Here is a 20,621-nt window from a genome sequence, read left to right on the forward strand (position 1 = left end):
TCACCGATTAGTATATATAAATCCATGATATTTTACTATTCACATTGATCTTCATATAAATTTCAGAAAACAAGTTATGGTTTTTCATTCTACCACTATCTTTTGTCAAGAAGGAGATACCCCAATAAGTTTTTATCCATCGCCATATACCTCCCAACTGCTAATACATTGCCAAAGGTAAATAATAAAGGTAGTTCAACTCATCCCTATCCATGAAATTCGGCAATCCTTTCCCAATTAACTACAAATTTCAGCTGGACGACATTGCATATACCACAATGATATACTCACAATTAAAGTGAGATGATCATACCAAGAAAAGAACACACAAACAACTCCAGCTAGTAAACAAGCACCAAATCCATAAATCCCCTGCTCAATTAAGAAAACAAAAAAAGTGAAACTAAAGTATTTTTTTCTGTAAAAAATGATAGAAATCAGTGAACTAGTCAATCACAGTTAAGACCTGCATAGGAATGATAGAGAGCAAAGATCTTTTTTCAAGTTTTTTTTTCATCAAATCAACTAGTTATTCAAGTTTAGTTTTTTAAGGGGCGGAAAATGAAATAGGAAAAGAGTTTGGGGTTGCCTTCGCAATATACCATAAATGCACTTCCAACGACGTCGTTGTGTTTTGAATTTCGGCCCCATCGTCTCCACCACAAAACCCCACCGAATTGAACTCGCACAGTAGCTCTGCGCAGAAGAGAGAATGTCGTCGACGCTACTGGAGGTGACGCGTGCCTCGCACGAGGAGGTGGAGCGCCTCGAGCGTCTCGTCGTCAAGGATCTCCAGACCGAGCCGCCGACCAACAAGGACCGCCTCTACCAGAGCCACCGAGTTCGCAACATGATTGAGCAAATCATGGACACCTCTCACAAACTAGTAAAGTTTTTTATTCGTTTATGCGAAATTCCAGTAATTTCAGCGATTGATTCGTTGTGAATGAGATTTTTTTGTGGTTATTTTGGTTTCTAGGTTGACATTTACGAGGATAAGGACAATGCGAGGAAGGATGAGATTGCTGCGCTTGGTGGGCAGAGCTCGACTTCGGCGAATGTTAATGTGTTTAGTGCATTTTACGATAGATTAAAGGAGGTTTGTGATTTCTAGGGTTTTATGGTGTTTTCTGCTGTTATTTTGATGAATTTTTCATGGTTTGGATTGTTTTATGCAGATACGGGAGTACCATCGGCGGCATCCAGCTTCGCGATATGTTGATACTACTGATGAGTATGAACATCTTCTTAAGGAGGAGCCAGTCATTGAGTTCACTGGAGAGGTTTGTTCTCTTGATTTTACTAGTAAATGAACAAATCCACTAAACACATACTTGAAACTGAGAAAGTTTGAATTTGAACTAGTGTATGGAAATGAAAAGGGGCAATGATTGTTGGAGAAGTTCCTTGATTATCCCATTTCATCTTCTATACTGGATGGTTTCCTTAAGAACCTTACTTATGATATTGTGAGCCAGCAGATTTGCAGTTTTTTAATCATCAATTTTCTTGATTTCATTTCAGGAAGCCTTTGGACGGTACCTTGATTTACATGAACTATATAATGAGTACATCAACTCCAAGTTTGGGCAGCAAATTGAGTACTCTGCTTATCTTGATGTGTTTTCAGATACAACGAAGATATCAAACAAATTGAAGTTAACTAGGTGAAGTTGTTATATATTGTGGATTTTTGGTCGCTTCTGCAAAATATGTCTCCAAGCTCCATTTATTTTGTCAACCTTTTCTACTGTCTTTGGCAAGGTGCTGCATATGCAGATTCTTAATTTTATCATGATATTAGGAAAATAATTTTCGAAAAAGTTTCAGCTTCTCCTGATGTGAACATTAATGCAACTAGAATCCTTTTGCCGCAACTTTAATCTCACCTCCTGACCAATGGACGATGAAAAATGATGTTAGAATTAGCATTGGTGTGTAGAGTTGGGTGTCTATGTTAACAGAGTAACTTGTACACATCAACAATTTTCGCTATATTATCACCTGTCAAATGACGTGTTATTAGATCTTTTTCTCTGTATGCGCACACTTCAGTTGAACAATATCATATTCTTATAGAAAACTGTGGGATAATATGGATGGTTTGTGTTGGAATCTTTGAGGAATCCTACGTACGAAACTCAAGACTGTTACTCAGATTATTGCATTAATTTTTCTGAAAAATTTAATCTTTTGACAGTAATTAGGTTGGTTAGGTCATAGGACTAGGTTCACTAAAACAGTCTTTGATCTGTATTATTTTGAAACCTCCCTGCCCCCAAAATTGAAAAAGAGAAAAGGTTCCAGGTTCTTTGTCACCCATTTTGGTCACTCTTCATCTCTTTCCCTTGTTTTGAACAGACAATATCGGGATTATATGCAGAAACTTCTGGAATATCTTATATACTTTTTTGAGCGGACGGAGCCTTTGCAAGATCTTGGACGAATATTTTCAAAGGTTAGCTTCCAACCTTATTGTGATTTAGTCCTATACCTTGACTGCTATTCTCTTTCACAATAGATGCTATGACGTTCTCCTTGAAATTGATAAACTGATAAATATTTATTCCTAAAATATGTACTAGGCTAACTTTGGGCTTAGTCTATCTTTTGTTATTGAATTGGTTTCTATATTTGATCCCATGAAGCAGATGCGTTATTAAATTATTGGACCTTTTGGTTAACTTTAGTTGGCTTTAATATCTGAAACCTTTGTCTCTGGTAGGTTGTAACTGAATTTGAAGAGCTATGGACCAGTGGACTGATTCAAGGATCGCAGAATGAGAATCATGAAAATGGGAATGTCAAACAGCATGAGGCATTGATTGATCTTGATTATTACAGTACAGTCGAACAGCTAATGGAAGTAGGACCTGCAAAGTTAAAGGAGGTGTGATTGCATTACATTAGATTTGTTGCATTCTTGTTTAGACAATATTTAACTATGCTGTTCTGTCTTTAAAAACCTACCCCTGGTTCTGCTAGTGCCTGTTTGCCTTCTAACTCATTCTACAACTGTATTAAAGTATAATTATCATTTTATTTCCAATTAATGATGTTGTTGGCTGATACTGACCAATAAACGTTTCTAGGCATTGTCTGCTCTTGGTCTGAAGACGGGTGGTACTGTACAACAGCGTGCAGAAAGGCTTTTTCTTACAAAGGTCAGGGTGTAACAATTTTATGTATCGTCAAGATCTTGCAGTTACTATGTTTCCCAGACCTAAAAAAAATGTTTTTTGTAATTATATTTTTATCTCGTAGCCAGTAGTTACTTTTTTTGGGTTTATGCTTGTAATTATATAAGTGACTTTTTTGCATGCCATTGGTCCTATCAATTTTCTTTGCTTGCAGCATACACCACTTGAGAAATTGGATCTGAAACATTTCGTCAAAGGCTCACGCAGACATGAACAAAATGGTGGTGTTACGACCCAACAACCAAGTGAAGATGCAAAAGAGATTGCCTTGATGGAAGCAAAGATGAAAAAAATGTGTGACCTGTTGCATGAGGTAAGCTCATGCTATGTCATCTCCACTCATTGCTCATACCCTTTCCCATTTACATGTCAATTGCAGACTCTCTTATGCCCACTTACATTTTCTGGACTATAATGAAGTATTCACAGGAGCAATGAACTCTACTCTTGTTTCTTGATTTTTTGCAGACAATTGTACGGACTAAAGAAAATATTGAGAAGAAACATGCTTTAACTTATGATGAAATTGTACAAGAACGCGAAGAGGTATCATTTTCACACTGTAAACTTGGCCTTATAGGAGTAGGAGATCATTCTTTATATGTGTGCGTATTATATTTTAAGGGGAAAGAAAAGCAAGCCTCATGCACAGGGAAACATTGTAAGAGATAAAATTGCATAACAAAGTGATTTTATGATTCATCCATTCCCAAAAGCTGTCATTCTTGATACGATTGATCATTAGATCATGATATTTAGAGTCGGCTTACGTATACAAGCAGTTCTTATTAGACAGATTGGTTCCACTAATATCCTGAGCCTGCATAAATTATAATGTCTTTTATTTGAACCCTATGATCAGGATGAAGTACAACCTGAGTCTGAGAGTGATGATGAAGATCAACAGATCTACAATCCCCTGAAGTTGCCCATGGGTTGGGATGGAAAGCCAATACCCTATTGGTTGTATAAGCTTCATGGGCTTGGCCAGGTAATCACATAAATGCATGTACTCTTGTGTTGATTATGTGCTTCACCTAGAAACAAACTTTATTATGTCCATGGGTTCATCATCAGTTTAAAACAGTTATATTGAAAGGCGCTGATTTGGTTTATTGTTATATATTGATATATTGATTATAATTTGCAAATGATTTTGGCAGTTATAGAATGTATTGTACTGTGCATATTCGTTTTTCAACTTTTACTGTCTCAAGCAATTCAAAACACATTTCCTCTCACATCATGAGAATTTTGAGAAAGAGGGGGAGGGGGGGATAAAAGAAGCTAATGGGGTAGTACTTTGTACTTGCATGACCTAAGAAAGGTATAAGAAACATGGAGTCACAATTTCAATTTAAGATCTCATTTACAATTATAGAGTGTTAAAACAGGGGATTTGAATGACTTGTCATCTAATGAGAGAACTTTTCCAGCCAGTATACGCCTCAACAATTAGATGCTCATAATTCAATTAAAAAAATTTAAATGTTCAAAATAAGTACTACTACTTCACATGAATCATGTCAGAATTCTGCTGACATGCTTATTAGTACTTGTTACCACCTTGGAATTTGCTACTAATACTGAACAATAGCTTCTGACTATTACCAGGAGTTCAAATGTGAGATATGTGGGAACCATAGTTACTGGGGCCGCAGAGCCTATGAACGCCATTTCAAGGAATGGAGGCACCAACATGGGATGCGATGTCTAGGAATTCCAAACACCAAGAACTTTAATGAGATAACATCAATCGAGGTACAATAATTATTAGTACTGCTTGTGTTCTCCTTGTTGATAATTGTCTTCTCATTATCCAATGCATATTTTTGAATATGTTTTGGTGCGATGTTAATTGTATATCACAAATGTAGGAAGCAAAATACCTTTGGGAGAAAATACAAGCAAAGCAAGGCCTTAATAAATGGCGACCGGATCTTGAAGAAGAATATGAAGATCAAGAGGGCAACATCTACAACAAGAAGACATATACAGATCTGCAACGTCAGGGTTTGATATGAGTGAACTACCAAATGCGGCTTTTGAACATTCTCATTGGTTTCACGCAACTAATCTCAGCAGAGCCATCTAAAAATTTCTTTGGCTTCCCTTCTTTTGAAGGAAAGTTTTATCATTTTTATGAGAAGCAACCTTGTGTAGAGGCGCTATCTTGCTTAGCATACAAGAAAAGCAGGTTTAGAAATCAACTGGATTAGAACGACTTGCCTAAGCTTGTCTTTGTGCCGGTCGGGAGAATGAAGAGCCGATAAGCACTCAAGATAAGGTGGTCATGTCGTCTTGTCTGTAGCATGTAATTTTGTTATCACAAGCTTATAGCTACTGTGTTGTTGCATCATTTAGTGTCCAATTCCCCATGTCCCAAAAATTCGTCCGTTTTTCATATTTTGGGTTATTTAACTTTGCCTCATTTAAAGATGTTAGTACAACTTGGAATTTGTGGATTGATCTGACTCATAAATTTAGAGGGTTATGATCGTAAATTTGTAATTTAATAAAATCAACACCTCACCTAAACAAGGTGTGGGGGTAATCAAATGCCAAAGGTGTCCACTATACATGGCTGGGCCAAGCCACAAAGTGTGGCCAGGCCACAAAATTGTGGCCGGGGCACCAATGCCCATGTTTTTCACTATAGTGGACATGGCCAAACCACAAAATTTTTTATTTTTTCCATTTTGTCTATATTTTAATTCTACTACAATTAAAATTGTTAGACTACAATAATTAAATAAAATGCATAATTTAATGAAAACTAAATCGAAAACCAAATCTTCGTTGTATTATAGAACGGGGTAAAATTATACAACGAAAATTGTTTAGGAACACGCAAACAAAAGCATAAAAAAACACCGCCATCGCCGACTACTCGGTCTCATCATCAGAATCCGCCACTTCATCTTCACCCGTTGCATCGTCACCGCCAACGTCATCATCGTCACCACCACCGCCACCGCTCTGAGGTCCCGTCGCCGCCGCCGCCATGTCCTCCCACCCCAACAACGACCTCAGCCTCACTATGAGGTCGTAGTACATCATCTTGGTAGTCGGGTCGGTCGACTTCTCATACAAGGCCAGAGTGTCCTTGAGTTCCTTTATCATCTGCACGGCTAGGGTGTTTTGCAACGCCGCTCGGGCCGATCCGGGAGGGGGTGCAGACGGGCCCGCAGCAGAGTGTTGGGAGGCAGCGGCGGAGGCGGATCTAGCGGCTCGTATGGCGGACTGTTGACCCAAGGGCCGTGGACGCCGGGATAGTGACGGGGGGGCTCCTCCATGACCTCGTCGTTGAGGTCGAAGGTCCTTGAACCGCCGCTACTACTGCTGTAGTTGCCGCCCCTGCCCCGTCTTGTACGGCTTGGCCCAGAATTAGACGCGTTCTCGCAGATGGCTTTGAATTTTGGGGAGTCCCGCAGAACGAGGAATTCTGCCCAGTAGGTAAACTTCTTGCCTACTTGCACATTGAACAACTGCATCGACAGGGATTTTATGTTGGCTTCGCTGCGGCCACTCTCAGCAGTGCGCAGTTGGTTCTCGTATATACCAATGAACTTCCGAAGAGCTGTAGTGATCCTGCCGAACTTCTTCCGAATCTGATCGGGTGTACGGTCGACGCTCCCCGACGGTTTGAATTCATTGTACACCACCAAGACTTTCCGCCAGAAGCATAAGTCGGTCTGATCCGTGCCAACTATGGAATCTGTCGTCACCGCGTCCCATGCCCTAGCAATAGCAACGGACTCGGCGTCTGTGTGCAAAAACCCTCGTCGACCACCGCGGCCGCCGCCGCCGCCCCTTCGCCCGCCATTCCCGCCGCCGCCGCCGCCGCTTCTTCCACCGCCTCCTCTCCCCGTCTCTACACGACCGGGCGTCAGCGTCGGGGTATCAGGCGACCCCATCAATTGTTCCCATGTGAATCTATCAGATTCATCAAGCGGAAAATGACTGCTCTGAAATGGGGAGGCTTGAAATTGGGACGGGAAGTTAATTGCGTCCATGTTGGGTCGATAGTCGCCCGTCCCTGGTTGGGTACGACCCGCATATCTCTGCTGATAGGCCGAGGACTGCCCCCGGTTTTGGGGTGTTTGTAGCCACGGCGCCGGCGATGGCGGACTCCACATCTGGGATGGAGGAGGGGTGGGACTCGATCCCCAGCGTTGGGGGGGTGGAAAGCCCCCCTATCCCGAATCTCCATACCCGGGATCGTCTCCGCCTTGCATTTCACAAAAATTCAAATTGAAGGGAATAGGGTAAATTGTGTGTGAGAGTAGAGTAAAAATAAGATATGAATTTTAGGTATAAATAGAAAAAATTTCGAATTTTTTAAAAAAAAAAAAAAAAAAAATTCTGAAAAGGGGGGGAGCCGCGGCTCGTGGCCATCACTATAGGAGGGCTGCGGCTCGCGCCCAAGCGCCGCGGCGATCGTGGCGCGCCCACGTCCACCCCCCCCCCCCCCCCCCGTCGCGGCTGCCCACCCCCCGCACTATAGGGAGCCCGGCCCGGCCGCGGCTCTTGTATAGTGGACACTCTAACTAATTCCCAATCCAGAACCCAGAACTTCAACATTATGTTGGAAATTTCTACATATAGTTATAACTTTATCAATATAACATGTAAATTTAAATCTCAACACAATGATATAATTTTATCAACACAAATCTATTGAGAAAGTTGTCTTTGTGTTGATAATTTTAACACATAATATTGAGATAGTTCTAGGTTCTGGATTAGAAGGTTGGTTTTATTTTAACGGGACCCACAAGGTGTGAATATATAATTTTTACAAAAAGTTTGAAGTTTACCATGAAAGTGTGAAACACAAAATGTCTTATACTTGTTTCATGTTGATAAAAAAAGTTTTATCATTGTTTCATAGTGGTATAAAAATTTTTTTCATTGTTTTATGGTTTGTACGTCACATTAGTAAAAACTTAACGCCTATTTAAACAACGGTAAAACATTTTTTATGAGTTATGTATTTATCCGGTAAACAATCTAGTCATATCAAAACCGGGCCAAACACCACCAAAAAACCCACCTAATAATACAAGTCATGCACTAGTATGAACAAATAAAAAGTCGTGCAATACTATTTGGCAAATAAATTTTTTATAAAACAACCACTAACCAAGAACAACCACTGCCCAAGAAAACAGAAAAAAAACATTTCTTTTTCATTATGAAATATTACAACCACTGTCCAAGAATAACACAAATTATGGCATAAATTTTTTTGAAACTACTGTAATTTACACAAAAATGCCTAAAGCTCTACCTTCTATTGAGCAGTGGCCGTTATTAGTAACCTTCTAAATTGTAAAATCTCAAAATAGGAGGAAAAAAATTACATTTTTCTTTGAACCAAGAAAGATAACTTTACAAAATTAGCAGACTAATGGTGAGGTCTTCTGCAAAGGCAAACAAGTTAGAGTTCCCTTGGAGGAAACAATGGCTATTTCGTGTCACCTAGTTCATGAACTTTCGACAAGTCGGAGCACCACACATGCAAGGCACTTTGAATTCTTCAGGTTCATCAGGATCAAACAAGTAGTCGTAACTGCCAAGATGCACCAAAAGTAACAGTAAAAACTCTAGTTGTATCATATGAGGGCAAAAGAGAAATGGAGGGAGGGAGGGAGGGAGGGAGGGAGATACGTCAATTCATCCCCAGCGGGCACATTCATCTTAGTAATGAGTACGATCCTGCTTTCATCGTTGCCCACACTCATTATCCTTGCATAGCAGTTGGGCATACACTGGAATCACGAGGTAGTAATGATCGTCAATATCAAACAATGCAACGAAAACACGACATACTTTCAAATAAAATGGATGTAGTAGCTCGTGTTTTGAGAAAACTCACTGAGTGGTTTATCAACCGAGCGATATTTCCTGCATCTGTGGCATCTACCACAACTTCTTCACTTATTTTGAATAACTGAGCAGATTTAAATTCAATTAGAACACAAAGGGGTGGGTGTGAGTGGGACTGGAAACATTATGTCAACAAACAATCAAATCTAGAAAGAATAATCTCACATAGCAGTCTTTTCCCTGTGCTCGATATCGAGCCTCTCTAAGATCTGCAACGCTGCGTCTGACCTGCTCGCCACGATATTCAACAACCTGGCCAGACCAAATGAAATTTAGAGCCAATCCCTCATATAGTACTAAAAGATATACATCTTGACTTACTATAGATGAATAAACAGTTAACAGGAATTTACCATTTCTCCTTCTGGGATGTTCCTACGTGCAAACAGACCCCATCCATGTATTTCAGATCGGCCAAAGCACACTTTATCCTTTTCCGTTTTCTGGATTCATAAACGAGCATAAATGACGTCATGTCAAGCTCCAGACCATCACTAGAAACACATCAACAAATTTATATTACCTGTAAATGATGAAGCCGTTCTTTGAAAGTGGAGAAGTCCCTAGGCTTCTCTATTTTCTGTTTCAGATGGGAAACGGTTGAGTAGATGGTTTCAAGTGAAGGAAGAGACAAAAGAAATAAAACTTGCAAGGTTGATGATATTTACCCTATTTGCATTTAAACTCAATATTGCACTCATAGGATGATGACGAGGCCCCATAATTTGGTGTGCAACGGCTTCCTTTCTTGTCTGCTCACAAGCAATAATACGAATGAAAGATCAAAACATGATACAGAAAGTAAAACATAATTTTCATTACTAATAATGTATTTCCTACTCCGCTCTTTTGCCAATAGGCATAATGAAAAACATATTTGTTGTACAAACCTTTTTTGTTCTTTTGTAGATGCGACATCTGGCAGCAGAAAACGGATCAACCTCCTCAGCATCCTCTGGAGAAGGTTCCTCGAGTTTCAACCTGTTAGTTGATATTAACCTTGCTCCCATGTGTCTTTTATTTTGAAGCAAGCTTTTAGTAGAGAAAGTCCCCTTGGGGGTTTCTACAATCAAAACTGTATCAGGATTGGGAGCCCTGCACAACAAAGGTGGAATGATCAATGTTGCATCCGTCCGAGGCAAGATTCACCATAATAACTAACCGCCAAAGAAATTAGACATTACAATTTACAAGAAATAAACAAATAATACCTGTGATAGGCACAGTATGAAACCATCTTCTTAAGTTGTTTTCCATTCTTCTCCAGGCAATGCAACTGCATTTTGCAATACACTTGGTGAAGAATTGCATGTGAAAAATATAATCGATGCAAATGTGATATACACAGACAAATCTAGATGAAAATATCTACCACCATCGCTGAGTGGCATAAAGATGGAAATTTGTCAACCAGGTGACATTATTATGGCAATTAATGCTGCTGTAGTTCAAGGGCATAAAGTAAAAGCACACAACCACTCCAATACGACTGCATAAGAAATAGTCGTATAGTGACCAGCAATCATATCACAAAATATTTGAAGTGAAATGAGCCCTTCGGCAATAGAATTGTTTAATCCCAACCAGAAGGCGGTCAGACTCCATAACAGATTGCCTGGTGAGCTGGATCATTCTTTATTTTCAGTTTTTACTCTATTAATCATCTCAATATATAAGGAAGAAATCAATCTATACAGCATGATAGATTCACTTCAGCCAGAATCCAATTAATTTACTGCAAGAACTAGCTCAAACACCCAAGAGACAAGGCCATTAGTTGCTTCTCACCTCCATGCGATACCCTGCCCTTGACGCGCACATTGCATGGTAATAGGTGGAGCACTTGCTACATTGTGTACAGGAACCATGGATTTGTTTGCAAACCACGCAGATCTGCAACGTACATAAACATCCTATTTAGTAAAAAATACTAGTACTAAAATGTGGTGAAGTATACTAACAAATCAACCAACAAAAGCACCCTTATGTAAGAGCAATGCATAAATAAATAAACAGAAGACATATTACATTATGCCTAAGAATTATAAGATTCATGAGTCGCAGAAACATTACCTTCACAAAAGAGCTTGAAGGAATTCTCAATATTCCAAGGGCAGGCTCCATCTTTTCGTCACTTGCAAAAGAAACTTCAGGTTGAAACCAAGCACAAGTGACGTGAACCCACAAAGGAGCAATATCTGTAGGCTTCAGAGCACCCCCTGAATTGGAAAATACATTAAAAAATTATTATGATAGAAAATTGAAGATAAGCTTTAGCTTGTTTTTACTTGTCATTGGATATTATACTGCCATGCACCAATTATTTATTGAGCTATATATATTACTAGGAGACAGAATCTATTGCTATCCTCATTCCTTCTATAAAATTTTGTTTCTAAATTAGATCAACACCAATTAGTGAATCCTACTAACCAAACACTCATGCACAAATTTTCCCCAGTCAGTGATTACATGGATATCAATAGACAAAAACCAGCAAGCACTTCTGATATAATAATTTAATTCCTAAACCAGGGAAAACATGTAATAAGATCTGCACCTTTCACAGGACAGAGGCAACACTCCCTCTCAATATCAGGAGTTTCACATGCTCTACAGACCCATGAAGTAAAGTCAGTAACATTTCTTGCTCCATAGCATTCTTGATGAACGGCAATTTGACATCTGAGAATAACAATGAAAAATCAACATAATATTCATCACCTCAAGGAATATTTCTGATGAACAGAGATGTAGTTTACAGCAACAACTGGAGCCAAGCTGGACATATACCTAATGCAGATAATAATTTTGTTGAAGTCCCAATCTTCAACCCACCGACATACAGCACACCTTTCTGTTGTCCACTTCGCACAAACTGGTTCATAGTGCTCTATCATGTAAAAAAACAACTAAGTTATAATTCATGCTGCAGTGGATAAAGCTGCAGAGATATTCCAGCAGAACATGAACATTAACTCAGCTTAGGGGAGAACCTTGTAGAAAATTAACCAACTTCTGCTTCCGCACTTTGATAGAAGGCCGCTTGACAGATTTAGCAGGAACAAGGCTACGTTCATGAAACTCGGCCATCTGTAACATCTATAAAAGGAAAATACCTTAAAAAACTGACGTGTTTGGTACAGTATGTCATGGAAATTTCAATAACCATTAAATAAGCACATCTTCTTTCAGAAATCACCTAAACTGGAAACCTTATACATACAGCTACAACGCTTGCAAACATGTTCCAGTAAAATAGATAGAATAATAATAGAAAGATTAGCTTTGTGAACACACCCATTGCTCAAGAGGTAGCAAGGAGCCCTTCACCCTGACACTTGATTTCCAGTTCTTCGTTTTCGAACCCGTGTGTCGTTCCCATTCACTAAGTGCCTGCTTCTCCATTCCACAAGCCCCACACTTGCAAACAACTCTGCAATGGGAAAAAAGATGGCAATGTTGCTTTCAGAAAATAAAAGGACATGTAGAGTATCCAGACTAGATAAAATGGAAAAGTAACTAGTACTTACAAATGAAGACTTGGAAAGTAGATTCCTTCAAAACCACAGCAAACGACAGCAACTTTGTCAGGCAATGCAACTTTACCATTCTTTTTCTTGTTTCTGGAACAAGTATCATGATTCTCAGAAGTTGAGGTGGCAAAAAGATTTTGAATTGCAGAAAATACAAAACTATACATTAGAGAAAAACAGAGCAAGCATAACTTACTTAGACTGCAAAGTTTCTGAATCAGATAGCTCAAAATTGAACCGGGCTTTGCATTCAGGGCAGTAATAATCATTTGTCCCCAGATCCTGGAATAAGTGAAAATGGGTTGATTCAGAAATCAATAAATTTCAGGTCCTACATAGGAATGTATTCAGAGTGGAATTATGAGTGCAGTGCAGGGCATCCAAGGAGACCTTGAAATTTCTTTTCGAAAATTTGTCGCACTCTGCATGGACCCAGACTTTACAACCATTACAACGCACCTGAAGTTGTAAGTTGAACAACGATTTAGGAGAAAATAGCAACCATGTATCTATAGGACATATTAAAATATAGAAGCTACCAAAAGCTTAAACTTGACCGTACCCAAGTTCCATTATCTGATTGGTTCCGGATCTTTTTGCATATGCCACAATAGTGTTTCATTTTTTTCAACTGATACATGAAAGAGCCAATCATCAGCAAAAACTAAAAAGGCATGTAGATGATCCTGGAGGATGAATTAAGAATATAGCTGAGTAAAGCAAACAACGAACCCTGGTACAAGAAGTACACAGACGATTGGTACCAGGAACTATTTTCTTTGACAAGTAAGGAGGAATGCTCACTCCACATGCTTCACAAGATTGTGATTCTTTCTTTATGTGAGCATCCTGCTAGAAAAGATGAAATCTTCTCAACTTCGTGACATTCAAGCAAGCAATTTTAGTAATTGCAAGTTTACAATTTTTTACGACAATGAAAAGCAACATGAAACTGAAGAATGATGGAAACCGCGGATGTCCAATTTCCACAAACAAGTACTAGAGGATAACTGGAACACTAACAAGCCAATCAAATCATTATATAATCAATGTACCGGTTCTGCAGAGCTGCACTGTTGATCCTGATTTAAACCAGTAGCCTCAAACACCCGTCTTCTAAGAGAGTGAAGATAATGTGACTTGCCAGCTGCGGCACTGATTTCAACCATCAACATCTCGTTGAAGCCATTTTCAGCTAGAAAAGCCTCCTCTATTGCAGAACGAAGATCAGCGGGCTTGCTATCATTGAGTTCAGTCTGCCCCTGAAACCTAAGGCAACAAAATTTACATCGCTTCTAACTCCACATGCACCACCAATTATGAGTGGAGAAACAAATAGGGGAAAGGGAAGAAGAAAAACACACACAACAAAACTAATAATTAACTACCTGTCCACATAGTCAATAAATGGAAATATCCTCCCGCTTTTGATCCATGCATAGTCCTGCTCAAAAAAGCATGCCAAAATAAGTGCATCTGTTAGGTATTACAGTTGGAAAGCTAAAAAAGAACATAAACTAAGGACAGAAAACTTACCCTTTGTGTTCCATTGCCAGAATAACCAAAGAACATTACACAAATTGCACCACTAATCCGATAGTTGAACACTTGCGTTGGCACCTGCAACTCTTGATTGAGCACAATTGCTGGCCAAGCAGGACAATGCTTCCCAGGTATCGCCCACACTATATCACCTTCACCAAAATCTTTGGTGCTATACAATTTATCAATACCAGATATTTCTATACACTCATCGTAGTCGTCATCATCATCAACTTCATCATCCTCATAATCATCATCATAATCATAATCATCTTCGGATTGCTGATGCAATGCCATCAAAGAACCATTCTTCTTACTACTTCTCAAGCTTCCATTCCTCAATTCTGCAATCTCATCAACAGACAAAGGCGAAAACTTGCTGCATTTGTATGCTTTATTCTTCTCCTCTTTCTGCTTTCTAGAAACGCTCACATTGTCGTGAATCCTAAGAGGTTTCAAGCTCGATTTACTGTCCTTCTGTTTAACAACTGGAACATATTCCGTATCCAAAGCAGAATCTCTAACAGCATTCTTACTCTCTTTCTTCCAATTATCAAGAACTGAATCATTGAATCGCGAAGGCAATACCTGGACCCTCCCTCTCGAAGTCCTCACCAGCGGCGGCCGCGACGCCTCCTTCGATTTTGACGGCTTCGGCTCCGAAGCCTCGCCGCCGTCGCCGCCGCCCTCCGCGGCGGACTCAGCGATAATGCTTTGAATTCCATAGCCATTGAATTGGATTATACCGGCGGCAGCTTCCCCAAGAATATGCAGAGGAAAAAAAACATTGGAAACTTTCCGTTTCTTCCGATTGAGCGATGAGTCTTCGTCATCACCGGCCGAGTCGCCGGCTCGGCACCGTTTCATAATCGGCATTACCGTTTTCAAGCTCTTCTTCACTATCATCCTCCTCGAAAACCCCCAAACCACTCAATTCAAAACCCTAATTGCGAATTGCAAACTCCGCCGTCGCAAAAATTCTCTCCGCCGGCAGTCGAAATAGATGAATTCGCAGCTCAATTGGACGGGAACTCAATCCAAAGGAGGCGAATTGAAGAAAAATCGGTGCTTTCCGCGGCGAAACCTGCGAATTCAGTATCGGAATAGGGATCTCTGTTTCAAGCGAGACTTTTCTCTCTCGTCGATGAGAGAGAAAGAAATATAGGTGCGCCAATTTTATATGCATGTATAAGTACACGGATATGTATCTATAATTCACCACTTTTTTATTAATTTTTGCAATGTGATGTAGTAATTGAGTGAAGATAAAATTTTGCTCTCCAACAATTGAAAGTTTTCTTGAATTTCTCAAATTTTGTTTATTTAATGTGTGCTTCTTCTCCTTTTATTTCTGGTTTTCTGCGAAGATATGGTGAAGAAGAGTGACTTCCAAGAAACGTGGTAGTCTATTTTCTTTTTTAAAAAAAGAATCAAATAAAGATTGCTTTTTTACCATTTTAATGGAATGTAGTGTTTTGGTAGACACCATTGAAGTTGATTAGTGGAATGTATTGATAAATGGTAGGCTTGATTTTACCTTTTTCTTCTCTCTATATATACATCAAGATTTTGCAATTGGAAAGAATACTTTTCCGGTGGCGGAGAAAGGCGGGAACCGCCGTCCAATTGGCTGAGCAAATTGGAGTTTCGGTACCAAGGCGGCGGCAGTGGTGGCGGCCTTCGCCGGAAAGAGGTTTGGTTAAGTGTATGTTAATGTATTTGTTGAGGCAACCTCGGATTCTCTATTCCATCTTCGAAGATTGAATATGAATATGTTTAATTTTCTTTGTAAAAAAATCCCAAGTTTATTTTCCAATTGAAAAAAGTAGGCAACCAACTAAATTTGAGCAGAATTAGACTAATAGTTCACCTCCGACGGCGGTCACCGCACCTATAGATCTTGAATTTTGTTATTAATTGTTGCTTATTTATAGGTAAATAGTAATAGTTGTGATTTTAATTTTAAATTTTGGAATGAAGGCAAAAAAGATTCATTCACCTTCTCTTCTGGGTCGAGCTTAATGGTGACAACAGTGATTTATTAGACGATTAATTATTTCAATTTTGGGTGGAGGTAGTTAATTAACAGTTACTACAAGAGTGTGAAATTGGTAGCAACTAAATTTGGATATGATTTTCTTTTTTATTTATGTATATGGTTAATTGGTTAGAGATTCATTCATAGCTACACAATAAAATTTGTTTGCTGAAGAAACTCGAAGAAATGGTTTACTAATTTTTAACAGTTGTCTTGATTTATTCTTCCTTTTTGCAGTGAAGGTTTGTGTATGTAATTGAGTGGTGAACTTTACACCTAAAATAAAAATATTCGTAAGTAAGGAGTGGATTCTGAACACGGCGGCGGAAGTGGCGGAGGCGCCGGCCGAAGGTGGTAATTATTCTCTTCCTTTTTCCTTTTATTTTGTTTTCTAGTAGGAGTATGTTTTTGGTACAGTTCGAATATTGATTGTGTTGAATTCTTAAATAACTGAAGGATGAGAAATTTTTTTGTTAGTTTTTAGTTCCAAAAATTTTTTAAGAAGAAAAAAAAAAGTGAGATGGTGCTCAATCGCCGGCAGCCGCAACAGGCGGTGGAATCGCCGGAGAAGCCAACAATTGAAGCTTGGTGGCTTTTCTTTTTAGAGAAATTCGAGTTCCCAAAATTCTACAGGGAGGTTTTGGATTTCTATGAAAATTTACAAGGTTTGTGTAAATCGTTGACGTTGTAAAACTATAATGAAATGATTAATTAGAATTAATTAACTAAGAGAAAAAAAGACTTTATTTCAGATCAATGTAGTGTTAGTCTATTCAATCTAATGTTTATTTTGAAAGATGATTATTGCCAAAAGATAATCTTGACAGTTGACATGACATGATTTAGAACCATAACATCAATCATCTAAGTGATCTAGAGATTAATTTAGATTGTGATAATATAACATAAACTAATATGCTAAGATTGAAAAATGGATTCTATCCAAAAATTGAACATAGGCATAAAAAGGGGTTGTATAAAAAAATTGAAGATGAGAAACAGAAGTTGTTATTTATTGCAATATGAAATTATTAAACAGATATGTACATAATAATCTAGAGAAACATTTGATTTGATCTACAAAGGTTAATTATTGTTTGAGCTACCACCAAACAAACTAAGCTTCTTATTGTTTCTTTCTTCACTGCATAAACTCTAACAATCTACTCACTCTCCTATACTTCATTGCTTCTTCCCACCTTGTCCTTCCTCAGTCTTGGCAAATCTTCCTCGAATCCTCGGCTGGCTGTCCGCGAGAGCTTTCCTGCAAGCGTACTGCAACGCAACCAAGTTATTCCGACTATCTAAAAATGCAACCAAAGAATGAAAAAAGGGGCCTCAAAATTTACCTTGATTTTTCTTCCAAAGTTTCTCTTCGACTTCTTGCTCCAGTATCTCGACAGCTTCTCCCTGCGCACCTCAGAAACGCAGCTGCTCATCACCCTCGCTTGCCCCAGTGGCGATTGAGCGTGGTTTATGCCACCACTGCAAAGAGCCTGCATCAAAACTCCACTGTCAATCGAGGCCAGATGAACGATAAGAATCACTATTTACGTGTTTTATGGAGTGTTAGTTTATTACCTTTATGTCTCCTTCACTGTATGCTCGTCGCATCCCATAAGCAGCTTCAAAGTCATCAACTTGGAAATCAAGAAAGCTGGGCCTCGGGAGAGCCTCATGGGCGTTGTCCATCGACCTCAGACAGCTGGAACTAACACTCTTCTGGAACAAACACTCAACACGCGACTTCTTCTCATCCATCATCATGTTCTCATCACTAGTCTTGACAGTAGTAGGGATGTTGATGCTGAGGACTTCAGAGAGCGGCGTCTCATTCCCTTCCTTTGCCAAGATATCCTTCCTGCACTCGTAGAAGACCTCGCTCAGGAGCTGCCCACTCTCAATAGACGACTCAACATCTGACACGCTCAACGACTGAGGAGGGGAGATGACATCTTCTCCACAAGAGATCATTGATATGGCAACCGTCATTGGATCAAGGCCCATAACAGGCTCCTCAATAACTGGTTGAGGCGCGTTGAACAGATCCCCTTCGCCCCAGAGGTTGTACTCAGCTGCAGCAGGTGCCTGAACGACGCTGCTTGATGCGCCCTGCACCAAGTGACATACCTTTCCATTAAGTTCAAGAAACACTACATCTCAATCGTGTATGATTCTAACAAATATAATCGAACACTTCTCCAAAATACATGACATTTCCAGTATCTCAATAACCAACAAAACAGTAACATAAGATATCATATTTCAGCAGAAGACTTCCAACTTCTAATCAAACAACAGAGATAAGCTGTTGCAAGATACTTCAAGTTGCCTAAGCAATATGTATGCATTACATAATACTAGTTCATGACTGGCTGGCAAAATCAACGCGCCTTTACATGATGGAATCGGGCAAAAGGCCCGGGGAACAATAGTGAGTCGACCACTACAAAATGTCACCTACTTTTACAGTTCAAACAAAGCAACACCAAATAAAATACCAATAACTAAAAGTGTTCAACAAACACTTTTTGTAATAACCTAGCCAAGATCCCAATTCCATAAGCAGCAACTACATCAACTCAGCCATTTAGTAGATGAAAAGACAAGAAACAGTTAGATCAGCCCTTTTTCAAGAAAACAAAGATGCTTGTAATTTTTTTACATCCACAAATCCAAATCCCACAGAAAAAGAGCACAATTTTGTTGAAAAAATCCAACCTTTTCATTACTAATCAGCATAAGTTTATTCAGTAAAGGGAATCCTCAGCCACAAGTTGGCATGAAAAAGATAAAATTTTCACAAAAATGGACTTGTTTTTGTCAAATGATATTCGAGTTCCATTTATGTCATGTGTACTGGAAGAGGAATTGACAAGTTAGTGAAGAACACGGAACTAATGATTGTGGTATTGATTATGCTCCAATTCTTATTTCTTAACCCCAAATGCTTTCCATTTATGCTCAGAGGAAAAAAATAGGTAGGTTATCTTCAAATTGTTCAAGTTTTGCAGCAACCAAATGGGATTCTTGTCCCCTGCAAATCCTTGAAAATGTCAATTAACCTAATTTTGGGACACCCAAAATAGTGACAATAGAAGCCCACAAAAACAGATCATACAAAACGAAGGCAAAAGCACAAAGACGGAAAACTGAAAAAAGATCAGATTTTTACACCCAAATAATCAAACACTCACACGCAAGAACACACAAAAGGGAAAAAGATCAAATTTTTACACTAAAAAAACAATGGGAAGATTGTTTACCGATGAAGCATTGGGCTTCTGAGAGCAGGCAAAGTCTTCAAATTGGTGAACTTCTTGAGAGAAGTTATGGAAGTAAGGGTACATTAGCTCTGCATACATTTACTTCACTTCTCTTTTTACCTTTTCATATAAAGATGAGAGAGAGAGAGAGCTCTATCTTAGTGTAAGTACAAATATAAGAGAGGAGCTTTAATGGAGGGAGGTGGGCTTTTATAGGTGTCGACAAAGGTGAAAACAGAGCAGCAGCAGCCGTGTTTCAGAGAGAGAGAGAGGAATCTGATTTTGGTGTGATGTTTGTCTTCTTTCATTTAGGACAGCGAATTTTGCAACAGTGAAAAAAAAGGGTGAATTTTTAATTACTCAGTTGAAAGAAAAAGCAGTGATGCAATGCAAGAAGCCAAAGTAATATGCGGGGTCACTATCGAATTTAGCCCAACTTGAAGGGTTTAATTATAAAATATAGAGTTCGGAATATTTGAATAAGGAATAATTTAAAAATTCATATATTATAAAATAATCAATTTGTCACATGAAATTGCTTTTTTGTTGTCGGCTCATTTTTTTAATGGAGTATATATTTGAGAGAATTCACAACTGCTAAATCATAATTTCTGTTAAATTTGGGTTTGTATTTATGTTATTGATTGAGAATTTGAGAGACTGTTAAAAGTCAACTAACTGATATATTTAAAAAAGGTTGGGAGTGTGAATTGGTTTTAGAAAATGTGAGACTGAAGCTCAACAAATTAATTAGATTCAAAGAAAACAAGATTGAAAATGAAGATTTATAGTGTTATTATTATTATATTCTCAACTTGGTGGAGTGCTTTTTTTTTCCTATTTCAAAGTGACAAAATATGAGAGTGACGACTGAATAGCGACAAATAAGGTTTAAAACTCATAATGCAAAATGAGCATTAATTAAGATCTAATATTGTACCTAATTTTAATATCATATGAAGCCAATTGTGTGCGTGCATACATATATGTTAAATAATATGATTTCAAATTCAATATTGTCAAGTTTAGGAGTAATATTTACTAGTAAATTTCAGTCATTCATCCTTACAAATATGACCAATTTAGCCCATTTTTTTCAACTATAACAGCCCTAATTTCGCCATAGAGTATTTCCAATGATTTTTGC

General features: G+C 38.7%; 3 protein-coding genes and 1 long non-coding RNA gene across 7 annotated transcripts; 2 read left to right on the plus strand and 2 right to left on the minus strand.

The window, feature by feature from the left end:
• Window positions 1–665: 665 nt before the first annotated feature.
• Window positions 666–5,631, plus strand: LOC125210093 (splicing factor SF3a60 homolog). 2 transcript variants are annotated; one of them, XM_089069187.1, is made up of 12 exons: window positions 668–886; window positions 980–1,099; window positions 1,179–1,283; window positions 1,525–1,667; window positions 2,362–2,458; window positions 2,726–2,890; window positions 3,093–3,164; window positions 3,355–3,513; window positions 3,669–3,746; window positions 4,063–4,191; window positions 4,815–4,961; window positions 5,078–5,631. In XM_089069187.1, exons 1-12 carry the CDS (start codon window positions 713–715, stop codon window positions 5,222–5,224), a joined length of 1,536 nt encoding a protein of 511 aa, XP_088925313.1. In that variant the 5' UTR covers window positions 668–712; the 3' UTR covers window positions 5,225–5,631. The 2 variants fall into 2 exon arrangements, with proteins under 2 accessions (XP_088925314.1, XP_088925313.1); XM_089069188.1 differs by lacking the exon at window positions 5,078–5,631 and having other exon boundaries at window positions 666–886; window positions 4,798–4,960.
• A 2,742-nt stretch (window positions 5,632–8,373) lies between these two features.
• On the minus strand, window positions 8,374–15,311 carry LOC125214391 (histone-lysine N-methyltransferase ATX4-like). 2 transcript variants are annotated; one of them, XM_048115394.2, is made up of 23 exons: window positions 14,165–15,311; window positions 14,017–14,072; window positions 13,684–13,897; window positions 13,361–13,477; window positions 13,191–13,259; window positions 13,019–13,087; window positions 12,825–12,910; window positions 12,626–12,718; window positions 12,393–12,528; window positions 12,089–12,194; window positions 11,886–11,985; window positions 11,653–11,777; window positions 11,166–11,311; window positions 10,881–10,985; window positions 10,304–10,368; window positions 9,983–10,187; window positions 9,761–9,844; window positions 9,616–9,672; window positions 9,446–9,535; window positions 9,258–9,344; window positions 9,082–9,156; window positions 8,874–8,974; window positions 8,374–8,775 (listed from the first exon to the last, which is right to left on the minus strand). In XM_048115394.2, the coding sequence occupies exons 1-23, from the start codon at window positions 15,074–15,076 to the stop codon at window positions 8,685–8,687; spliced, it is 3,189 nt and encodes a 1,062-aa protein (XP_047971351.1). In that variant the 5' UTR covers window positions 15,077–15,311; the 3' UTR covers window positions 8,374–8,684. The 2 variants fall into 2 exon arrangements, with proteins under 2 accessions (XP_047971351.1, XP_047971350.1); XM_048115393.2 differs by having other exon boundaries at window positions 13,361–13,480.
• LOC148930877 (uncharacterized) lies at window positions 15,216–16,959 on the plus strand. 2 transcript variants are annotated; one of them, XR_016136583.1, is made up of 3 exons: window positions 15,216–15,335; window positions 15,737–15,863; window positions 16,446–16,959. It is a non-coding gene; the product is annotated as an uncharacterized LOC148930877 (long non-coding RNA). The 2 variants fall into 2 exon arrangements; XR_016136582.1 differs by lacking the exon at window positions 15,216–15,335 and having other exon boundaries at window positions 15,459–15,863.
• Window positions 16,960–17,200: 241 nt separating this feature from the next.
• On the minus strand, window positions 17,201–19,748 carry LOC125210823 (uncharacterized). The gene is made up of 4 exons (XM_048110421.2): window positions 19,475–19,748; window positions 17,790–18,320; window positions 17,558–17,704; window positions 17,201–17,483 (listed from the first exon to the last, which is right to left on the minus strand). The coding sequence occupies exons 1-4, from the start codon at window positions 19,571–19,573 to the stop codon at window positions 17,391–17,393; spliced, it is 870 nt and encodes a 289-aa protein (XP_047966378.1). The 5' UTR covers window positions 19,574–19,748; the 3' UTR covers window positions 17,201–17,390.
• Between the last annotated feature and the right edge of the window lie 873 nt (window positions 19,749–20,621).

This window comes from Salvia hispanica, chromosome 3, assembly GCF_029641045.1.
Source record: "Salvia hispanica isolate PSC_SH4W2 chromosome 3, Shi_PSC_v1, whole genome shotgun sequence".
Taxonomy (NCBI): Eukaryota; Viridiplantae; Streptophyta; class Magnoliopsida; order Lamiales; family Lamiaceae; genus Salvia; species Salvia hispanica.